This window comes from Aquila chrysaetos, chromosome 4 (assembly GCF_900496995.4).
Source record: "Aquila chrysaetos chrysaetos chromosome 4, bAquChr1.4, whole genome shotgun sequence".
NCBI lineage: Eukaryota > Metazoa > Chordata > Aves > Accipitriformes > Accipitridae > Aquila > Aquila chrysaetos.
The window spans coordinates 26051005-26075148 of record NC_044007.1 but is presented as its reverse complement, the minus strand read 5'-3'; the positions used below and the strand labels follow the sequence as shown (position 1 = coordinate 26075148).

Genomic DNA, 24144 nt, shown 5'->3' with positions numbered 1-24144 from the left:
AGCACATAAAATGTATTTTTGTGAATGGTTACGATGTGTCAGTAATGACTCTGTAGATTAAATCAGAACTTTTCAAATCAAGTATGCTTTTCACTTTCTGCATGTCTTTCTAAAAACAATACTTAACCACTAAATTTCACAGTTTTAAGTCACCTTCATTTCAATCTTTCTTGAGTTTTTAATACATTTTGTCTTTCAGTACAGCAAGAGAATGATTAACTCTAAGGCCCTTGCTCTTATAGTCCGTAACACACCCAAACATTTATTCACAGCAGGATTTTGAGAGATGTTAAACAAAGTGTTACAACCACCCTAAATGTCCTTTTAAACCAAGATGAGTAACTTTCCACAGGCAGAGGTAGTTGAGATTTTTTGCAATTAAGTAGCATAGCACTTCAGTGCGCTTTTTGAAATCTTTCTTTTCCTCTTTCCTATTTTGAGTTAATATTCTGGTAGTGATGTGTCGTTGTTTCTTCATCTCATTTTTGGATGACACTGTAGCTGTCTGCCAGGGTGTCCATGCACTGCAATCACTGTTCCGTTCCCAAAAGGCTGTGTGCTATCGCGATGGCTGCATCTGTATCCTCCTCGTAGAATAAGGCGATTGTTTAATACCAGCGTGGGTATGAGTTGAAGCCTCATTGTTTGGCTAGAAAAATGACAGGGTAATTAAAGAGGTGAGCTCCTGCTCTTAAAAATCACTTCTGACACTACTTTGTGAGCTCTAGCTCTTTGTTCTGCTGATTTGCTGCTTCTGAGCAGATGGGACACCCAACGTACTGAATAAACACTTGCTGGGGAGGAATGTTTAATCACTCTTTGTACCTTGAAGCGCCAGGTAATTAAAAAGTACTTTAGCTATAACATAGCTGGGAGCTAATTAAATTTGAACAGCATCCCCAGGGAGAGTGAGGACACAGTTTATGACTGATAATGTTCTACCAACATGTATATTGATTGTGTGGTAATTACCAGGGTTGACTGCTATTTGTACAAAGCATGTTGTGTAGTACTGGGATCATGGCTCTCTTGCAAGCCCGCCTGGCTGCAATCGCTCAGGCTGGGTTGGAGGAGGGGGAAGAGTTGTTTCGCTTTTTTATTCCCAGCCTCCTGCTGAGTTCGCAGACTCTTACCACAAAAATAAGGCTTTTATGGATAAAACAGATTTAGGTGATCTCTGTTCTCAAAAAAAAAAAAAAAGTATCTGAAGTTGACTTGGTAGGAAATAGCGTAACCAAACCTATTCTGCAGCATGACTGTTCTGTTAAATGTGTTCTCTAATAGTGCTTGCAACAGACTGCGACTCTGGCTCCAACTCTGAGATCACTTACTTCATCCAGAGCACTGATTTTTCCATCACACATCACGGGGTCATCAATTCTAACCAGAGGCTGAACTTTGAGCGAGCAAACCATATGTATGAGTTTGTGGTGATAGCTGTCGATAAAGGACATCCCCCTCGGACAGGGACAGCGTCTGTGCGTATTCGAATGACCAATGTGAATGACGAGGCTCCTGTCTTCTCCCAGTCTGTGTAAGCCAGCTTGAACACCTGCTTTGGTTTTTACAGATGCTGTTCATATGCATAACCTTAATAACATTTGACTAAATGGTCACTTTTTTTGTGCAACTGTAAGCACCAGTGAAATCGAGGGGTAATTTATATGAAGAAAGGCTTTAGAAGTTGGCCCTTCATTTCTAGATTGTATCAAAAAAATACACCAGTTGTGATACCAGCATATTGACTTTAGAGAGAGAGAACAGAATTAATAAAAGATCTAACTCCACAGGGAATGATTTTGACTGTGTTGCCTTCTGGATCTCAGAGTGATTGTCCATGTATAAATGTATGACAGATAAAGATGGTAGTTAGCAAACATTAAAATGTGATTCTTATCATCAGCAGATTGCATTATAAGCTAACTTCATGAGGCCTGTTTGTTTAAAATGCCTTCTTTCATTTCCCAAATGAATACAATTTCTATTTTTTTTGCGTAAGTTTAAAGTATGAATATGTTTTAAATACAAAACATAAATACATTAATTTACAAAATTATATACTGGTTTACAACATCTCTGTAGTGTCTGATGCTTTCCATTAGTAGATAAGGACATAAGAAACACAGCATGACAGATACTAGTCCTGTTTCTCATCTTTAGGAGCTAAGTGATCCTGGTTTGCAGTGCAATGTAGTATGGTACATATTGATAACTTCCGAAAGATCCTTGGAAATTACGTATACCAAAAATGCAGGATTACAATCCTAAATACAAACCCTATGCCAAACAAAGATGCTCCAAGTCTCGTCTTAAACTAATTAAAGATTGCATGATTGTATGCCCAAAGCTTAAAAAAAATTACATTCGTAGTGAATTTATAATCCTTCACTGATGGTTAAGATGGCAATGGTTATTCTGATACTGAATGTGCTGCCATTGCTCCCTTATGTCCATCAGTTACAGAACTTTCCTTTTGGAAGATGCTGGTCCCAGCACCTTAGTGGCTACTGTTCGGGCAGAGGACCCTGATGGAGACGGGCTGCTATATCTGATTACAGGAGGTAATGAGGAGGGCAACTTTGAACTGGATAGTCAAAAAGGTAAGGAAAGAGGTTTTAGAACACTGTTATTTACTGTCTAATCTGTATTGACTCTGCTTCACCCATGTGTCAAAAATCATAAGAAAGCACCATGTTTATATAATCTGCAAATGGGGATGCTTCATATCAATGACAATTAGCTCTTTGATATGATGCTTGTCCTCCAAATATCAACCAAAATTTGAGGTTCTGGTCCAAGGACTGTGTGGTTTAAGATGACTGAATCCTATGCTTTGCAAGCAAAATACAAGCTGAAACAAAAATACAGCGACAGAGAAATGTGATGCTCACGTGATTTTGTTTGTTTACACTGTAAAATAAAATGACACTTTATGCTTCCAAATTTAGGTATCATTAAACTCCGCAGAAACCCACCACCCAATCTGAAAGGGCCACAATACACACTGAACATCACTGCGATAGATGACAATGCCTCGGGGGGACCCACCCCTCTCAGCAGTTTTGCTGAGGTTATTGTAGGAGTTAACGACATTAATAACAACAAGCCTGTCTTTAGAGAGGTAAGATGTCTTTCTGCAGATATTCTTTTCCCATCCATAATTGGGGTTATAGACTCTACTTGGCTACTGGTGATTGCCGGTGGGCTGAAGGGATTGTGTGTGCAGAGCAGAATGAATCTGTAAGTGAACACACAGCCAGCTTTCTTCATACTTAAAGTGTAAAGTCTTTATTCTCCTTTTTTCCTTCCTTCCTCTCCCTTAGAGCTTGATTTCTTTGTGAGTTTAAGTAATAGAAGTGATTTTCTTCTGAGTTCTTCTCAGACATGCTGGAAAAAATATTGACACTGTGCAGCAAATTCACGTGGCTCTGTGTAATATGTAGCATTGGATGTTTGGGTGTATTTTTAGTGCGCTTACTACAGTGACAGCACCTGGGTTCTGGAGAATCAGCCTCCAGGCACGTACGTGCTACAGGTAGAAGCCTACGATGCAGACCTTGGCGTTAACGGAGAGGTGAAGTATGGGCTCATGCACCGAGATGGAGCTTCCCTGGGCTTCAGCATTGACCCAGACACAGGTCAGTAGCTGTCAGGTTACTGAGATAAAATGAAAATTGCATTGTATTGTAATGAGAATACCACTGTATGAGTGTGTCCAAGTGGGCTCATGCTTTAACGGTGTAACTGCAGCGTTAGCTATAACAGCTTGTGGAATAAACACTGAAAAAAGTTCCGAGTATATGGATAGCCATGCACATAGATTAAATTAAGATGATAGTGATTTAAATGACAAATTAAGTAGGGGAACAAACCCCAGTTAAATAGGAAGATAAAAAGCTATTCTGTATCAGTTATCTTCCTATTGGATCAAGTGTAGCTTTAAAAATGCAGAGCAGAAAGTGTGATGCCAACAGCTTGAGTTTGTTCTTCTCTTCAGTGTGGCCACAGTTTATTTCTCATCTCATGCAGAAATAGGAGGTCCAGTGCAGTGCGTGTAGAGGCAAAACCCTCGTACCAGAACAGGGCAGTGACAGGCAGTCTTGATGCATTTCAGGTGAAGGAGTTATAAAAGTAGTTGATGTTGCTATAGTCAAAAAAAGATAGGATATTTGCGTGCCCAGGACTGCGCAGGAGTCTGGAAGGACCGACAACAGAGCAGCAGAATCCTGTTCCCTAGCATAGTACTGACATAGGTCTGGAAGTGGCCTCCAGAAGGCCAGTTTGAAGTCTCCCAAACAGAAAAAAAGATCTGAGACAGGGAGAGACCTGGTCAGTGGAGAGGAAAAGCTGTATACGGGGAGAAAATTGTTCAATTTATTAACTGAGCTATGTGATTCCACCCTATTTTAATCTGTTCAATGAAGCAGCCTCCAGCTCCCACAGTAGAAATGACTTTGGTCACATCACTCATGCCTTCTGTGGTATGACTCTTTCCCGGAGTAATGAGCTGTCTTCAAAATATTCAGTTACTTGGACTATCTGTGGAGTAAACCTAAGAGATGCCTCTTGATGAGGAGGAGAAAGTCCTATTGTGCTCCATGAGGAGTGAGATAACAAGGTACTCAGACTGAAGCTCCTTATCAGGGCAGCTGGAGAGAAAGCTGTTGACCCTTGGCAGTATGTGGCATGTGAGGAGAGGAGAGACAAGAGAACTGGTGTTGGTCCTGTCCAAGACACATGTTGCAGAGTTGGTGTGGATTAAGCTTGACGGTTGTGCTGCATGCGGTCAGAGCTTCCTCTTGTGTGGGAGACGTGCTGGTCCCTTTCTGCAAATGCAGCCCCGAGGCTGTGACATGCAGAACAGGAGGTGTCTCTGTTCCCAGGAGTCATCACAACCACGCAGAGTTTTGACCGGGAGAAGCAGAGAGAGTATACACTGTCTGTTACTGCTACTGACCAGGCACAGGAACCGCTGATCGGCGTGTGTCAGATCACCGTCCTTATTGCTGACATCAATGACAACGACCCCAAGTTTGAGAACAGTCGCTATCAGTGTGAGTGTTTCTTAACTACCTGTCCCAGTACTGCAACATGAACCTGTTTAAGAGTTCCTTATAACAGTGGTCAGTTTTTTAGGTGACCAACCAACTTTAGGTGCTGCCAACTAAGCCAGTTAACGCTTAATCCATCATCAGCGGATATATGCAGAATTGATCACTGTCCTCTTTATTCATTGCAATACTCTTAAAAACATTGAGAGTCTTCACTCCTACTGATCAGGCAGATCTATCCCTTTGTGGCTTTTCCCTCCCTAGTTTTTCTGTGCACTGAATTTTTATTCAATGTCCCGAAACACAACATGACATCCTAGCTGAGAAGTCATCGGCCCTGACTAGAAGAGCAATTGTCATCTGTGTCTCTTGGACACAGCACCTGTGTTCAAATAGGCTGGAGTGGTATTTATCTCTTGTCAAACTGCCCCAAATCCTTGGCTTCTAGCCTGCCATTGGCTGTGAGCCCTCATGCCTCCTGTAACTGTGCTGCTGAGCTAGCTTTTCCTATTTGTCCTGGTGCCATTCCCTTTTTCATCCCCACATGACATGCTTTTCATCAGTCTTGCATTTAATTTTACTTGATGCTTCTCCAGTAAAATCCTGCACTTGGACCCTCTACACTTGATGTCACCCACAAGTGACAAGTGTACTCCCTAGCTGCTGGACTAGAACAGGCCTTTCCTTGCATAATTGCCTCAAAATGGCAAAAAATGGTTGATGATGCATGTGGCAACAACTCCATTTTGGAGATGTTTTGCCAGTTCTATGGAAATGTCATGTAAGGCAGAGCAGTGACCAACGCCTTATTAAACTGAAGATGGCTCTTAAGTAAGTCGTCTTTAGCATCACAGAGGCCAGCATTTTAGCAGGATTCAAAAAGAGGTTGGATGCTTGCATGGCAGGATTTTAGCAAGGAGAAGTGACCTGCTAGGAAATAGTCTAAATATACATCCACACTTCAGAGTTATGCACAAGGTCAGAAAGAAAATTGTGTTCCACCTTTTAGAATAACTTACAGCGACTAACTCCCAGTGCCAAATGGGTTAAAATGTGCAGATTGGGAATAGCCGTTTCTAAATTCCTACCAGTGGTTTCTGCAAACCTGGCCAAAGCAGTGCTGAGAAGTCAGGTGGGAGTGATCTCACTGGAGAGAAATATTTTCGGACAGAGCAGAGAAGTCCTTGAGGTAAAGGTAATGATTGTGCAAAGATGAACCTTTGTATTCTACCTTCAAACATGTCCTTCAGGTGAAACTGCCCTGGATTATTTTTTTTGAAAAATAGTGAAGCTGAGATGTCGCATTTGGTAATTATGGTGGCTTCGGCACTTCTGAGGAATGGGTTGATTTTCTTCTTTTTTCATGAACACAGACAACCAGCAAAGGTCCTGAAGCAAAGGCAGTCCTTTGGGATGGGGAAATGGCAGATAATGAGGTCACTTTATGCATAGCACTTTTCCAGCATCTATACATAAGTAATCAATGTCTGCACGTCACAGAATTAAAAATAGCTTCTTCTCCAACAAGATCAAATGCCATTAGTCATAGTCTATTCTTCCTGGCAACTGCTGGTTCTTTATTCCTCTGCACTAGGATGTTGGTCAAATCCCTGATTTAAGCCATACATCCTATCATCTGCCTGCAAAACAGACATTAAAGAAATTATTAACTCTATGCAGTAGGGATGGTATAGTAAGTGTTAGAGTTATGCTAGCAGCAAGCAGAAGTACATGAAATGAGAGAGTATGGCCCTTCCAAGTAATTTTGTATTTTTTCTTACAATGTGATTTAACAGGATTTGACTATAAAGACATAAATTTAAACACACAAAAAAGGATATTTTACAGTGTTTCTTAGCAATAAATTCCATTTTCATTAATCTATTTTAGTGCCAGTAAATCTCCTCTGAGAGCAGCTTTGGCTCTTACTGACATACCAGGAATATGAATCCTAGGCCAACTAAATGTCCTGGGGGACAAGGGCAGCTAATTAAAGTTCAAATTTGTGTTCATGGAGCAAGCAGTGGTGGTGGTTTAAGATTCTACTGCCCCGCTGCCACAGAGCATGGATGTTAAGGAAGAAAACCAAAACAGAAAACATGGCCACTCCACTTTATAAGTAGTGTGCAAACCTGATTGTCCCACCTCAAAAATGCTAAAGGAGACACATACGAGGGAAATCAAAGATATGAAATAGCTTCTGAACAAGAAGTGATTAACTAGACTGACAGGATTGTCTAAACCTAACTGCAGCAGCCTTCCCACCGCCAGGGCTGTTTCAATATATTGAGCTGATGGAGCCTTAGTGCATGGAAATGGCTCAAAAACCTGATCAGGCAAGCACCCATAGCTACTTGGAGGAGGAATTGGGGCTGGATGGCTGAGGATGGAGGGAAGAGCAGGACCAAAGTGAGATCAGAGCAGTCTAAAGACTGGGGTGTGGAAAAGAGGCAGCCGGCAGGGATGCAATAGCTTTATATAAAATTATGCCTCGCAGAGAGGAGGGGAGTAGGAAATGACTGCTCACAATTTCCCATCATTTTGTTGGTGTCCTTGCCAGGAATCAGGCATTAGGAAGACAAAATGAATTACTTTTCTGTGCAATGGGTACTTCGGCTGTGCGACTCTTTGCCTCCAGATTTTTTAGATGATGTTTATAAAAGCAGGTTCAAAGAAGGACTGGTCTGTCTAAGGCTACGGACACAAAGGCACAGCCTCTATCTCAGGTGGATTGCTGGGAGCAGGGATTGAGACCTAAGGAAAGGGCCGTGTATAAATGCTCATTGCCCTTGCCCTGGGCAGCTTCTCCAAAACACTGGGGTGATGGGGGCATCTTCACTACAACCTGAGTCTTCATGCTTTGTGATTCCCTACTGCCTCCTGCTGGCAATGGTGCTGCTGCCACTCATGTTCGGGATTAATTCAATTCACACAGAACACCTTTTGATGCCAACCTGCTTTTATCAGCAGCTGAGCCCAGCAGCCTGGGCTGTGATCTGAAGCGGTGGGCGGGCGGGTGGCTGCCGGCTTTGCCAGCACCACCACCATGGAGAGGCACTGGTGCTGGCAGCGGCGTAGTCGGCAAACCTGCTTCACCAGCAGTCGGCTTGACAGCCCAGCGTGTCAGGGGAAGGGGAAGGGGAAGCTAAAAGAGGACTGCAGACATGCAGACACTCTGTTAGTGGTGATACTTTATAACCTGCCTCATTACAGAAACATTCAATCTCACACGAAGAGATTTTTTTTCTTACAGGAGTGTTTCTGTTATACACAGCCTCGTAAATCAGAGCAAGACCTGCTGACAATGCCTTTGTCTTTTCAAAGACTTCCTCAGCGAAGACACTCCGATGGGGATGAGTTTCCTCCGTGTTGCAGCTCATGACAGTGACCAAGGTGTGAATGCTGCTGTCACATACTCGATGTTAGAGCACCAGCTGGAATACTTCCAGATCAACCCCAGCACGGGCTGGGTATACGTTAACCGTCTGCTACCCCAGGTAATGCGACTCTCTGCTTGGAACTGAGCAACCTCCAACCCCTCAAATCCATTGCGGAGGGTTAATTGCAGTCTCTTGATTTGTACAAAATGGTTTGCAAATATCCTCGGTCTTCTTCGTTTCATAGACAACGCGCATTAGTCGCTATATTGTAGCGACAGACGGAGGGAACAGAAGCAGCACCGTGGAGCTGACGGTAACTGTCACTAATGCACTCAGCCAGCCGCCCCAGTGGGAGCGGAGCAGATACTGGGTAACCATCCCTGAAAACACCATTCGTGACACCAAGATAGTGGTATGTTGAAAGTGCTGTTACTTCCCTCCCTCTCCTTCTCATTTCAACTTCTTCCTCTGTTGTGCTCTGTCTCCATGTTCAGAGTGCATGGATGCCTGCTCCGCAACCTTACTGCGTCATGCTGTTTCCTTATCAGCCTTCACAGCTGTGTACCCCATCAGTGTTTGTCAGGAGTACCTGTTGCAGAATAGGCCAGTGTTTCAGCTGGCAGGAGTTTTCCCAGTGACTTCTTAAACCGACAGCCCTTGGGGTGTGCTCCCGCAGGCAGCGACTGTGAATGAGAAGCAAGACCCGTGCCCTGCCTGTGTGGGAAGTCCTTGAGTGTTCCCACCAAGGGCCAGCTCCTCACTCCTCCATCCTCAGTGGACCATGCTGCCTGCCTCCATCTTTCCTACAGCTTTTTCTCAGTTTAGCACTACAGCATGAAACGGCTGTAGTTTGCTTTGGACTCTTCTAACCCAAACCAATTCCTTTTTAACCCGTGCAGACTTATTCTTTAAGGATAGTCTCTTCTCTAAATTGCCAGATGATCCCTGCTTTCCTCCTCCTGCATGTAATATCCAAGTACTTGCAACCAATTTAGGTTTTGTCTGTATCTCACCTGGTAAAATGTACAACTCAGTGGAGAAATCATCTCCTTTTGAATTGCTTTTGTTTTGGAAGGAGGAGAAAGGAGAGATTTCCTTTAGCCGGTGATGCAGTTCTTGCTTGGCACATTTACAGGAGGTAAATTTACTGTTGATTAAAGACCTGCATCAAAACTAAATATTGTAAAATGAAACTCAGGTCTGTAAACTATTTCTCTTTTGTCTGTTATCCAAGTCATACAGGCATGTATGTTGGAGAACATACATGCATGTATGTTCTTGCCATCAAACTGAATATTTAACACTTGCAACCTCATGCTTCATGAACATATGTGGTGGCTCTTTTCTTCTTCAGACCATCAAAGCCACATCCCCTCTTGGTGATCCCAGGGTTACGTATAATCTGGAGGAGGGTCAAGTTCCAGAGACTAACATGCCAGTTCGTTTCTATCTGAAGCCAAATAGAGCTGATGGATCTGCTTCTCTTCTAGTCGCTGAACCACTTGACTTTGAGACAACTAAGTTTTTCACCCTGACAGTCCAGGCACAAAACGTAGCAATGACTCCTTTAGTTTCCTTTACTACTGTTTGTGTGAACGTAACAGGTAAGCTTTGCTGCTGTTAGAACAGCTCATTCAGAACAATATTCTTGTTATTTTTAGTATAACACCACGAATTCAGGTAACATCCATGAAATTACAAATCACCTAAGAATGCTTTGTATGTTTCTATACTGTAAAAGGAAGTCATGCAGTCATTGAAAAGGTCTATTTGAGACAATTTCTAAGTACAACTATCAAATGTAGAAATGTGATAGTGCAAAAATGGGCTGTCTGAATGTTTACGCAACACTAGTTGCCTGCTTTTATAAATGTAATTGGAAAGATTTTCTTTTGATAGAAGGAGAAATCTAGTAAATGTCCCCAAGCTATTGAAAGGAGATGAGCATTACTGGAAATATTCTGTGCTATAGAAAGAGAAACAGCCCAGATAGGTTGGGTTTGTGTTTGATATCTGTTTAGGGGTTTTTGTTATATTCAGAATTTTCTATTGAACACTGAGATTAAAACTCCAGAAATGAAAATGCAACAGTTCTTACAATAGACGCAATTTTCAAAAATTTGATCCAACCCTCCTTATAGTATAATCTTTTTGTAAGGCTCTACTCCTGTAGATCCACGTAAAACTATAAGTCTGATTTTAATTCCTGCTTTTTGAAGCACCAGTGGAGTTACTTTTGATATGTAGACATTTAGATGAAAACATGAATAAGTGAAGTCTCCAGCAAAAACATTTGTCTTCCTCACCACCATGGACATGAGAGACCTAAGTGGTAATTTGAATGGGAATCCATCTTCCCTGCTTCACTTTATCACAGCATTGTTCTGTCTTCCACAACCCACCAATGCAAAACCCCTTCAGGTTTGTAGAGCCAGAGTGCTTCAAGTCAAGGTCTGAGCCTCATTGTAGATTATGGACCATGACCCCAAAGATTTTTCCTATAGTGCAGTTATTGGTATCAGAATTTGGCAGAAACTTCATTTTGCTCACAAGCAAAAATCCTTTTTCAATAACTTAGTATTTTATACAAAAAAAGGTTTACACACACATGTATGTCTTTAAACACCTTTAAGAGAAATAACCACTAGAAAGTTTCATATGCAGAATTGTCCTTTATTTATGCACAAGCACACAGGAAAGGAAGTCTTTTATAGCATCTTATTTTCCTTACCTTGCTCAGTGAATTTACTGAAACTTATCTCTAACAAGACATATTCTCTTCTATAAAATACCAAAAAAACCCCAAACCTGTTAGAAAAGAAGTTTTCACAGATGATTATGCATATAAGAGAGAAAGAAAATTGGGATTTATGGGACCCCACACTGACAACTTTAAAAAATAAAAAGTAGTTTAAGACATTGGTCCTGCAAATAGTTGTGTCAGAATCAATGGAGTCATGTGGCAGTAGTAAAACTAAATGTGTGCTTAAGGGTTTGCAGAATGAGATACTAAGAATTTTGTCTGCTCTTCATAAAGACAGATGGATCCAAGGAACTTTCATTACAGCTCAGCTGTTTTGGCACTGTGCCACGACACAGGAAAATGACTTTCTTAATACGTGGCTGTTAAACTGTGAAAAGTGCAAAAAGATGTAGGGGACTATGCAGCATTTCTGAGTTTAGCCATCTTGCAGACAAGGAGGAACACCAGACTGATTTGTCACAGGCTGAGCAGGAGGACGTGATTCTAGAGCAGTTTAAACGGATTGGAGTCAGTGCTGCCATAGTTCTGTTGCTTGTCCCTTGTGCTCATCTGGTCTTACATTTTCTCTCTAAAACTGCTGTGTATCAGAAACTGGCCCTTCAAAACACTGGACATACCTTTTCCAGTTTAGGTCTCTACAAGGGTCGGGCAAGGAAGACAAGCAAGACCAGCACAGGTGTAAGCTTAACGTGGCTTTGCCTTGTGCCTAACCTGACCTGACTGCAGACGGCTGCCCCTGGGGCAGCCCTTCCTTTCCTTCACCTGCACGATCTCACCACGTCCCTTGCGTTGGTTCTGGCGATTACACAGGTGCAGAGCGTTTCGGATCACAGCGAGCCCTTTTCTCTCCGGAAAGGCAGTCTCTCTCAGAGCAACAAAACGAGCGCTGTCAACACGGGGCCACGTGATCCAGCTCATGGGAAGGGGGATCCCATGGCTTAGAGCAGGATGACAAGAGTGGGAAGATCATGCTTCCTTTGGACGTTGGCCAGTAGTTAGATGAGGGAGGCTAATGTGCAAGTGCATCCTAAATAATCATTAGGTCCTACAGCCTAACATGACTCTTGCTATACTGCCCTGCAAAGGCCAGGAAAGACTGTTTTACATGTGCTCTTTGTCAACTCTATAGACTCTGCAAGTTTAATTCCACCATATGTTAATCAGCCCTTAATAAAATGCTGAAATTAACTGCTGCTGTAGATAACCAGCTCTTTACAGACTGTGGATGACAGGCCTCCTGGTCCTGACATTCATGGACTTCCTTTAAGTAAAATTGTTGGTCAAATCATTAGCTGGTATCTTAGCTGAAATTAGGCCACTGTCTCCCAGAAACTGCTCAATGTCTATAAAATGCCTGACAGCTGCCATGAAAATGGGAAGACCCAAAGCAGGATTGCTTCTTACTGTGAACAATGTGAGTTCTTTCTCCAAGCAAAATTACAACTGTGGAAAAAAATACAGTAAAAAAAAGTCTTCAAACACTTTCTTACCGTGGTCCCCATCAACTCCTTTTGCAGATGTCAATGATAATGTTCCATTCTTCGTGTCTTCTAACTACGAGGTGTCTGTGCCAGAAGGAGCTGATGTTGGCACATCTGTGGTTCAGGTGTTAGCTACGGACTTGGATTCTGGCCTACATGGAGAGGTTTGACTTTACATCCAATTCTTTTCCTCCCAATAGGCAAGTTTTAGTGTTGTAATTAGTGAGAGTGCGCAGACAGCAGATGACAGGGTAATGAGCCACAAACACTTCATACAGCACTTGTCAAGCATTTGTCTAGCATATGCCTGATGTGCATAATATGGGATGCAGGCAGAGAAGATGCTGTTCACGATCTTGAGATCCTGCATCATAGCAGCTCATCCTGATCCAGCAACTGTGACAGAGCACTGCGGCGTGATTCTCAGGGTTGCCCCGTGACAAGACAAGTGGAGGTAGCTGCAGAACTTGTTTCCAAACTCTTGTCTCTTCAGCTCATTATTTAATTGACCATCAGTGATTACGGTCAGTTAAACATGGCTGTTTAAATATGATCAATTAAATAACATTTCATTTCACCACCATTGGTCAAATGGTTGGTCAAACCAACATTTGACCATCATTGTCATAATGACCCAACCCTAGGAAAAAGTAGTGTTATGAAGGAAACTGCTCATTTTCTGTGCATTTTCCTGAGCCTTTTCCAAAAATCCTACTAGCTCTTCTGGGAGGGAACTCTAGCTAGCAGAGATCTACTGTTCCATAACTGTCATTTTGCAACTTCTGAAGAGCGACCTGTGTGGTAGAACTGTCTGGCAGTGCTCTGGGCATGACTTGGGGGTGGAAATGTTTTTTTCAGAGGAGGAAGCCAAACCTTTGTTAAAGGGAAAAATGTGGATAGCTTTCATCAGTGGAGGTTTTCGTTTGTTCAGTCCTGCTGAATGTGACCCAAACTCTCAGCCCCATTTTTTTTGAGAGCAGAAGCACAGTGGGGTGCTAGAAGCTGGGGAGGCACCAGGGAAGATGTCATTCCATACATTCCCTGTCCTTCTGTTATTCATGATCTTTTTTAACTGCTCCTGCTGGCCACTGTTGGACATTAGATACTGGGCTTGATGGGCCTTGATATCACTGGTACAGATGTTCTTCTGTTTGAGAATTCTGGTTTATTATATCAAAATGGGCAAAAGATGTAGAAAAATTCTGTCCAGATGAACTGTCTTTTCTCAGAGTGTTGCTGTTTTGCAGACAGATCCAGGAGGCTGCTGGGGAAGGGGGAGGTCACAGCACTTGGACATACAAATAGAAGTGGAAAATGCAACCTCTTTTAACTATTTCCTTTTTAGGTTCACTACTTAATATTGAAAGATGCTAGTGAGGATTACCAATTCTTCACCATTGAGCCCGAGACAGGAATTATTTCCACCCATGCATCTTTTGACAGAGAGAAAAGAGCCTCTTATTTGATTGAAGTTCAGTCTCAGGACTCTTCAGAATCTGCTAGACCTGGTGTTCATGGGCAGCCCAACACAGGTAAAACCAGTAAGGAATAATATGTTGGTTAAAAGATATCAGAGACTGGGTTCCTTAAGTTTTCTAGACTTGGGGTGTATGCGAGCTGTCTGGAATATGACAAGGTATTCCACCTCTGCCATTTCTAGTCTGCATGTTCCTCTTGCGTCTCCTTAGACACAGCCTACGTAAGGATTTTTGTCAGTGATGTGAATGACAACGCTCCAGCATTTCCTCGGTCAGTGTATGAGGTCAGCATAGATGAGGACAGTGATGTTGGAAGTCCTGTTGTGACAGCAACAGCAGATGATGAAGATGAGGGTGAGTGGACCCTGCATGTCTTTCTAAGTCCTCTTAGTATGACTGGGTGTTGTGTGTAGGGCTGCTTCCTCATGGGCAAACAAATCTCTGCATTCAGGAGATGATTAAGCATTTCAAGCATTTGTAAAAGTGAGGAGAGAAGTTTTGGGCAGATGGGAGCATTTTCTTTTATTAGGTGCTCAGGTTCACAAGGCAAAGGTTAAGCTAGCTGGCAATCTCTTTGGGGCAGAATGAAATCACCTGGAGTCACAACCCTGCTGTAAGTTCACAAGAGGTAACACAAAAACTCACCCACTCCTGAGCATGTTCTTGCTTTGCACTGACTCTGGTGCTTTCCAGATCTCCCTGGGAGTCAGTTTTACTTATTACTATTGCAAGAAAACCAAACCTGTGTGCTTTTTGGTGAGTTAGTGGGTTGAATGTGCTTGTGGAAGAATCTGACAAACAGTGGATAATGTGAGATGACATGGCCAGAAATGAAGGCAGGGAGAAGGCAGGAATAAAGCAGGAAAAAAAGGGAAAGCCAGACCTTCTTTTTGGGCTCACACTTACATCAGCTCTGATGGTGTGAAACTGCCCCTACAGTGTGGCGAGACCAGATGGGCTGAGCCAGTCCAACAGCATGCACCACCAGTCAGTTCCCATCGTTGCTTCTGCTGTGGCTTTTTTGCTCCTTTTATGAGTTGGTCCAGCTCAACTTGCTGGAGAAAAACAAACCCACTGAAAGAAAGAAGGCAAGCTGGTGCATTGGTGACATAGCCCAAATGAGCACCAGAGGAACATGTTGCTGGGAGCAGGTGGGAGCTGACCATTCCTTGCGGTGGCAGGGCTGTAATGCCTGTGCCTCTTAGTGCCCACGATGAAGAAGTAAAGAGGCTGTTTAAAACCAGCTGCTGCACTTGAGAGAATTTGGCAAAAGTGACTAGCAAGTGATGCTCAAACTCATGCTGCAAAGGCAGCCAAGCTCTTCCAAGCACTAATGTCAAGCACAGCCTTTTCACTTTCTTGCCATCCATGTTGCTCTAGTCTTCTCATCCACAGCTGACTCACAATTTAAAATGCTGAATGTTCTTTCTACTCCTAGCAGTTCACCTATTTAATTTGGGAAATGACTTTCTATCCCGGAGTGCAATGTCATGTATTTTTTTTCATTTTCAAAAAAGTAGACATGAAGCACCAAACAATTTTGTTGTTGTTGTTGTTGCTAAGCGTTTTGCAGCAATCAAACAACTGCTGTTGTACAGGTGGTATATTCTTCTGAGATGAATTCTTGCTCAAAATAGAGGACTTCTGTTATATTTTAGCACCATCCAGTGGTTAAAAAAATATTTAAGCAATATTGGCATTTGAAGTGGGAGACTTAGGAAACATTGAGCAAAAATAGCTTCTAGTATTTTAATAGTATGTTACTTTTTTATTATTGGCAAATGAATGCCAATAAATTAAAGGCACACAATTCCTTTATTATCAATAAACAAGTGCTTGTCTGTGACTGCAAATTATATTTGTAAATATAAATGGAGACCTAACTCACAATCTACCATACACATACCCTTCCAATTACATGCATGGATCTATGTTTTATCTCCCCCACACACTGTAACAGTCTGGGCAAATATGGTTTGTCTTGGATACATGTCCACCATTTATAGCTGGATTGAGCATTCAGAGCTCAGAGAGTGGACAGGCAGTGGTCGTTTACTTTTTCTTGTAGGTGCAAATGCCAAACTAAGGTATCAGATCACATCAGGAAATGTGAAAGGGGTTTTTGATGTGGACCCTGAGGTTGGAACTGTCTTCATTGCTCAGCCTCTGGATTATGAACAAGAACAACGTTATGAGCTCCGTCTTGTAGCATCTGATGGAAAATGGGAAAACCACACTCTTATCATCATCAATGTTGTCAATAAGAATGACGAAGCACCAGTCTTCACTCAGAACGAATACCAGGGTAGCGTCTTCGAGGAGCTCACAGATCTGCCTGTACTTGTCCTAAAGGTAAAGCAGTTTGCACAAAGCAGGGCAAAACCCGACTTTTTGTTCAGCTCAATCCCATCCATTCACAGATTCACACAAATCCGAAAAGATAGTTTCTTTAGGGCGGGTGAGCCCTGGTATTAGGATTTACCTAGCAACTTTCTGTAAAGAAGAGAATAAAGAAAGCCTGGTTGAATTTGCGTGGTGGACTTGCTCCCTTCACCAGCATAATAATGGTTGGACTCGATGGTCTTAAGGGTCTTTTCCAACCTAAATGATTCTATGATTCTATATGTCGAAAAATGTGGTGGCTTTCCTTTACAAAGCAGAGTTAGTGTATTTTGAGTAACTGTATAAGCATAGTGTGGTTGGCTCATGCATGCACCTCATGCATTTCAGTCACAGACTCTTTGGCTATATTTATACTACCAAATAAACTTTACCAGGGATTGTTCTTTGACTCTGGAACTCGATCATCTTCATTGTTTTGTTGTTAGAACAGTCCCTGGCATGAGGATTGCTTGGTTGGCCCAGCTGGCTGTCTCCCAAACAGTGCCTGGATGCAAGTCAGGAGCTGGGAGTTCTCTCTGGCCTGTGCTGATAATCAGTTTGGATGTATGGCCACCCTGTTTTTGCAGCCTTCTATTCACTCGGAGAGAAACAGTCCCTGTTTGCTGTTGTATTCCAGCTCCAAAGAGTTTCACAAGAAACATTTGCTCAGCACATCTGTTACTACTTCCACTTGGTTCTTCCTGCAGTTATTTCCTCTTTCCAAAATATACTTGGAAGTAGAATATATTGGTCTGTCTAAACGTGATCTTTTTGTTTCTCTAGGCCACGCATGATGTTTATTGAAAGAGTACTTGACCTGAATGACTCAAACCAATAGACGTTTGCTGTTAAAATGCATGCTATTTATTTAGCCTGCACCATACCAACTGCCATCAGTAAAAGGAGCAGTGATTTCCCCTTTTCTTTTACATAAACACTTACCTGCTGTGGTTTGTTCCAGGTTTCTGCAACAGACCCCGACCAAGCAGCTGATCAAAACGCCATTAACTATTCCCTGCATGGACAGGGGGCCAGTAGCGAATTCAGCATTGATGAGAACACAGGCGAGATCAGCGCAAATAAAAGGTTAGACCGTGAGAAGCGATCAACATGGCGCTTTCTTGTTCTTGCAACAGATGAGAGTGGAGAGGGACTGACTGGCTTTGCAGATGTGATCATAGACGTGAGGGATGTGAATGACAATGCACCCCTTTTCCTCTGTGTGTTGGATGGCTGTTTCATGGGGCACATCCCTGAGGATTCTCCGGCAGACACTCCTGTCATGGAAATGACAGCCGTGGACCTCGATGACCCAAAGGCTGGTATGAATGCTGTGCTAACATACAGCATCATTCAGAACGTCCAAAATGAAATTAATCTGAACTTGTTCTCAATTGACTCAGTTAGTGGCACCATCTATACAGTGCTTGGGTCCCTGGATCGGGAGAAGGAAGACAAGTACCTAGTAGTGGTTGAGGCCAGAGATGGAGGAGGGCTCACTGGGACAGGCACTGCCACTATTGTGGTGACCGATGTAAACGATCATGCTCCAGTCTTCCTGCAAAGGATCTACACGGCATTTGTCTCTGAGAATGCGAGTATTAACACTGAGGTGGCAGTGGTGTCTGCTGTGGACAGAGATGAGGGAGAAAATGCCATGGTGACGTTCAGCATCCTTGATGGGGACAACGACCGCAAGTTCTCCATAGAGACAGATGAAGTCAACAACTGTGGGTTTATCCGGCTACGAAAGCGGATTGACTTTGAGAAGCCTCATGAGAGAGTGTTCAATCTGACTGTGAAAGCAGAGGACATGGATTTCTTCAGCATCGCTCACTGTGTGATCTATGTGGAGGACTCCAATGACCACGCTCCTGTCTTCTATCCCCAGTTCTATGAAGTGGCTGCGCTGGGGGAAGACGCACCAGTTGGCACCAAAGTTGTTCAGGTTTCTGCTGTTGACTTGGATTCTGGCCTGAACGGAAGGTTTTCTTTCCGCCTGCTAAACAAGTCTGACCCAGGTGGCCAGTTCTCTGTGGCTAGTGATGGGTGGGTGATGGTTGCAGGACTGCTGGATCATGAGACAGTGACACAGTACCAACTCATTGTCATTGCCACTGATATGGGGCAGCCCCCTCTGACTGGCAGTGCCACTGTTTTAGTGACTCTGCAGGATGTAAATGACAATGGGCCAGAGTTTGAGGCTCATTATAACCCAGTGGTCTGGGAAAACACAGCTTCTCCACAGGTCGTCCAAATGAATGAGACCTCTACATTGCTGTACGCTAAGGACCGAGACACTGCTGCTAACGGAGCACCTTTCTCCTTTCACCTTCTCAGTGATTTCGATAGTCTGACTAACTTCAATTTGCAGGACTTACACAATGGAAGTGCCTTGCTCACTGCGCTGCGTACCTTTGACAGGGAAGTGCACAAAGTGTTCTACCTGCCTGTCCTGATCACAGACAGCGGGATCCCGCCAATGAGCTCCACCAACACACTGACCGTGAATATCGGGGACCAAAATGACCACCCGCATTCTGCTGGCTACATGGAATGTCTCATTTACAGCTATGATGGTAAATCACTCCTTGATGCTTGCTTCCAAGTGTGACAGTAGGGTGAAAGGAGTAGCTGTGAGATTCACAGGAGGACTCCATCCTGTTGCACATAAGCTAAGATCTTAGCAGAGGTGCTACTGAAGTTTGCTTAAGCCCCATCAGAAAGCAGTAGGTGTGTGGGGTGCAGGACTCTGGGCCACTTGGTTTGTGGAAGAAGCTGAGCCAGCCTTGAAGGAAGACCATAGCTGGCTGCTAATATGCATTGTTTCTATCAAACTTGAGTAATGGTCTCTTGTTTTCAGATGCAGTTTTCCAGCAGCATTAACATTTCAGGGGGAAAAAAATTAACAAAATTCATAATGTTGCTGAGAAGCGATGAGTCTGAATGCTGAGAACCTTTGTGGTGGGTTGACCCTGGCTGGGTGCCAGGTGCCCACCAAAGCCGCTCTATCACTCCCCCTCCTCAGCTGGACAGGGGGGAGAAAATATAACAAAAGGCTCGTGGGTCAAGATAAGGACAGTTTAATAAAATGAAAGCAAAGGTCGCGCGCGAAAGCAAAGAAAAACAAATGATATTATTCTCTACTTCCCATCAGCAGGCGATGTCTGGCCACTTCCTGGGAAGCAGGGCTTCAGTACGCGTGGTGGTTGCTCCGGAAGACAAAAAATGCCTGCCCTTCCGCCTCCCTTTACTTAGCTTTTATATCTGGGCTGACATCATATGGTATGGAATATCTGTTTGGTTAGTTTAGGTCAGCTGTCCTGGTTATGTCCCCTCCCAAGATCTTGCCCTGCCCCAGCCTGCCATTGAGGGAGGGGGCAAAAATGTTGGGGAGACAGCCTTGATGCTGTGCCAGTGCTGCTCAGCAGTAGCCAAAACACTGGTGTGTTATCAACACCTCTCTAGCTACTAATGCAGAGCACAGTTCTATGAGGGCTGCTATGGGGACTATTAACTCCATCTCAGCCAGACCCAATACAACCTTCTTCCTCCACTTTAAACCTTTTTTTCCTCCTCCAGACTGAGTTCAGTTTTAGTGAATACACTTCACCTGAACTCATGTGTAAACTGCCTGAGACATCCATACAAGCCTTCAGCTGACAAATGCTGTTATGGGGGAATTTTCTGTGAATGTTGGCTGCAGGCAGCGCAAGAGAAGCCACCTTTCCCTTCTTGCTTTGGCAATTAGCTAGCAGTTCTCTTGTGATCCGGTGTCCCCACATAATAAGCCCAACAGCAAAATAAACCACACAGGTAAAAACACTTTGGGACGCTTGCAACCATGTAGGCTCAGGTCATTCCTTCCTCTCCTACTCTGCTGTGTATCCTGTGGGTCAATAGCACGTTAAATAGATTGTCTATTCTGGGCACACTGGAAACTACTATGTAGATGCTGTTGACATTTATTTGTACTGAAATGTTGTTCTGCCTGTTGTGTGCTCACAACAGCAGCTTGTGTTCAGCTTATTGTAAAGTTGAAACCAAGTCTGGTTGCTATTTGCTCAGAAGCTCTGCTTGTAGCCTAAGTACCAGATCTTTTCATTAAGCCTGAATTCCCTTTTAGTTGCTTCTTTAAAGATTAAACTCATCTGTACTGTTAATTTCTGGGAGGGACTATTCAAGTCTTCAGATCTTTAGTTGTTTAAAATATTAAGGAGACGCAGAATCAGAAGGCTACTATCATGTTGTATGTTACATTCATATGATGTGGGAGTCAAATACTAGGGCATCCTGTATACTGTCTCCTGCAAAATATCCAATGAATGTTGCCATAGTTGCAGGAGAGGTACAGTTTTCTCTCCTTTTTGCATGCAGTCCCTCAGTTGTCAGGGTTTGTGCTGTTCCCTTTCACAAGGTTGTCCTGGTTTCGGTTGGGATAGAGTTAATTTTCTTCTTAGTAGCTGGTACAGTGTGTTTTGGATTTAGTGTGAGAATAATGTTGATAACACACTGAAGTTTTAGTGGCTGCTAAGTAGTGCTTATCCTAAGTTAAGGATTTTTTAGTTTCCCATGCTCTGCCAGCAAGTAGGTGTACAAGAAGCTGGGAGGGAGCATAGCCAGGACAGCTAACCCAAACTAGCCAAAGGGATGTTCCATACCATAGAACGTCACGATCAGTATATAAAATGGGGGGAGTTGGCCAGGAGGAGCAGATTGCTGCTCGGGCATCGGTCAGCGGGTGGTGAGCAACTGCATTGTGCATCACTTGTCTTTTCTTGGGTTTTATTTTCTATTTTATTTTATTATATTCCTTTTCATCATCATAATTATTATTATTAGTAGTAGTATTACATTTTATTTTACTTCAGTTATTAAACCGTTCTTATCTGAACCCACATGTTTTACCTTTTTTTTTTTTATTCTCCTCCCCACCCCACTGGGTGGGAGGGGAGTAGTGAGCGGCTGCGTGGTGCCTAGTTGCTAGCTGGGCTTAAACCACGACAAAGGTGAAGTCCCACATTTTTTCCTCTTCTTTGTGATCCTTGATTCTTTACTCAGTAGATCTATGAATTCAGATACCTGTGGACCTTTCCTTTAGAAATAGCTTTTGTAAAACAAAAAAAATACTAATTTGTGAGCCTTGCTGACAGGATGCAAAACCAGCAGAATACATGCTGCTTTCCATCTCACCCCAAAGTCTCACCATCTATTCAAAATAAGCCTGGTTACTGTATTTTGGACAGCCTCTCTATCTTGCTGTAATTTCCTCCAAATTGCTATTGTTTTTTGCCCTTTATAACCCTGTCAGCATTTTGGTTGTTTATCCTGCCAAGCCACAATCCCTGTCTAAAGCGCTCTGTAAGTTGGTTGGATACTGCAGCCAAAATAGCGAAAATGAGTAATTCTGACTATCTCTTACATCTTTCCTCAGAGGTGGCTTTTCTTTTTTCCTTCCCATTGCTTTTCATTGCAGCCACCTGTTGAATTAAATCTATGTAGCCATACAGCAAACACCTGATAAGCAGGACAACATGTGGTATTTGCAAACTGGTGCACATCTTCTCTCAAGAACTATCACAACTATTTTTGTAGAGGTTTTAGACTTAAGACAAACTAGTAAAACTTGAATGGCCAACCTGTTTGTGTATGTGTGAGAGGTCCGACTGTACCACTTATATGCTACATTGTTTTAGGTATCCTCCCCACAACTGTACTGGGCCAGGTCCATGCCCCTGATGATGACGATTGGGATCGCAAAATCTACCAATTTGAAGGGAAAACATCAAGGTATTTGGAGAGAAAAATGGGAGTTGGGTGAAATGTATGGAAAACTTGTCCACAGACAAAACCATAAAAAGTATTTAAACTGCCTTTTTTTGAAAACAAGTGTGCAAAAGCATTTTGTTGGTTAGATGCTTGCGTGTAGCTCTCCAAAAGCCCTTCTGAGTGGCAGGCTGCAGTAAATAATGCTGCATGCCAAGCCGGTCTGCTTCCCATTGCCTCATGGGCTAGAACACCATTCTGAATTCCTGTTCACAGTCATATCCATAATCAGTATCAGTGAGCCACTACAGGAAAAATACCCACTAACTTCCATCCTCTTTCAGCCAGGCTCCTGGAGAGCTGGTGTTTCCATGTCACCACTGATTTTAAGACCTTATTTGTATTGCATGTATTCACACCAAGGTGTCTGGGTTGTGACCAGGGTTGAGATGTACATGTGCCATTTGGAGGTTTTGATAGAGGTGTCACTCTCAATGAATGTATCTAAACTAGGAGTTTGCACTGTTTCCAAAGTTATGACTACAGTAGCCTGAGTCTTCCCACTCAGTTAATATGGCATAGAAGCAGGAAGAAACCTTCTTGATGTACTGGTGAAGAGTCATTAGGACCCAACAGAAGGCAATGCAAAAAAGTTCTGTTCTGCTCTGTCCCTTCATGAGGGAGCACATCTGCTTTCTTTGATAGCTTTCCCAAAATAAAGTGGATCAGAAAAACCATCAGACGTGATAATTACTACTTAGCTTTTGAACTTCTCATAGCTTGTTCCTTGGCTTAACTCTTATTACAGGTACTTTATCCTTAATGATAACTCAGGTTTGCTGACTATTAAAGAAGGAACCCCACCAGGAACATACAACATAAGAGTTCGAGTCATTGACGGAGTCTGGCCAGATGTTGTCTCAACCGTAAAGGTTATAGTGAAGGAAATCAAAGATGATGCCCTCCATAATGCTGGTTCTATACGAATAAAAGGTAAGCAATGTGATGAGGTATGTTAGGATCATAATACTGAAATCCACCTGTTTAATGTTACTGCTGTGTTACTTAGAATTCTAATGCTCTTAGACATGGTATGGGAGTTAATAGTTTTCTAGGTAAGGGTTTGAGAATGCATCTTTGTTTGCATGGTCCTCTGACACTGCATGTGAAGGAGCATCTATGGAGCAAAAAGACAGCAAGAAATGCTTGTCTGATGCAGAATACAGAGATGAAAGATTTCTACACCAACTTTTTAACAAAACAGCAATTTATATTTCAGAAAAAAACTTTATTTGAACATGTGTCTGCTTGAAATTCACCAAATTGTTTCAATATTTGTGGAAAAGTAAAATCTTCTTAAACATGTTTCTGATTTAAAAGAACAAAACCAAGAAATTATTAAGAGTCAAAAAGCTTCAGAACACAAACCCTGAGCAGAAGCCAGCATGGAAAATTTCAGAACCTAAAAATGAAAATACTCCTGAATTTGCAGTTCAGTCCATTTTCTGCAACCTTAATATTTATTCTGTGGTGCTCCTCTCTTTTATTGCTACAACAGTTGCAAGATATGTGTTTGTCAGGTTTTTAACTTCTATTACAGATATCACTCCAGAGGAGTTCATATCCCAATCCCCTGAAAAACAGAGTAAATACTACCAGATGAAGAAGCTGCTTTCAGAAATTATATCAGTCCAACTGGAAAATGTTCACATTTTCAGTGTATTAAAAAGCCCAAGTCAAACCCGAGGGGTTGATGTTTGGTTTGCAGTTTATGGTCCACCTTATTATAAAGCAGAAAAACTTAATGGCAATGTAGCAGCCTCCAGAGCGTGGGTAAGTACC

At 42.7% G+C, this 24144-nt stretch overlaps 1 protein-coding gene across 2 annotated transcripts in view; it reads left to right on the top strand.

The window, feature by feature from the left end:
• Nucleotides 1-24144, top strand: part of LOC115340515 (neural-cadherin-like) — a 56974-nt gene that overhangs the window by 18753 nt on the left and 14077 nt on the right. For both annotated transcript variants that reach the window (XM_030012195.1, XM_030012196.1), the window contains exons 6-21: nucleotides 1285-1534; nucleotides 2458-2600; nucleotides 2949-3121; nucleotides 3470-3638; nucleotides 4884-5054; nucleotides 8376-8548; nucleotides 8676-8843; nucleotides 9786-10035; nucleotides 12713-12840; nucleotides 14022-14208; nucleotides 14365-14508; nucleotides 16223-16506; nucleotides 17498-19115; nucleotides 22233-22326; nucleotides 23111-23295; nucleotides 23903-24135. In XM_030012195.1, the coding sequence (XP_029868055.1) occupies nucleotides 1285-1534; nucleotides 2458-2600; nucleotides 2949-3121; nucleotides 3470-3638; nucleotides 4884-5054; nucleotides 8376-8548; nucleotides 8676-8843; nucleotides 9786-10035; nucleotides 12713-12840; nucleotides 14022-14208; nucleotides 14365-14508; nucleotides 16223-16506; nucleotides 17498-19115; nucleotides 22233-22326; nucleotides 23111-23295; nucleotides 23903-24135 (4370 nt within the window). The remainder of the gene's footprint in view (nucleotides 1-1284; nucleotides 1535-2457; nucleotides 2601-2948; nucleotides 3122-3469; nucleotides 3639-4883; nucleotides 5055-8375; nucleotides 8549-8675; nucleotides 8844-9785; nucleotides 10036-12712; nucleotides 12841-14021; nucleotides 14209-14364; nucleotides 14509-16222; nucleotides 16507-17497; nucleotides 19116-22232; nucleotides 22327-23110; nucleotides 23296-23902; nucleotides 24136-24144) is intronic.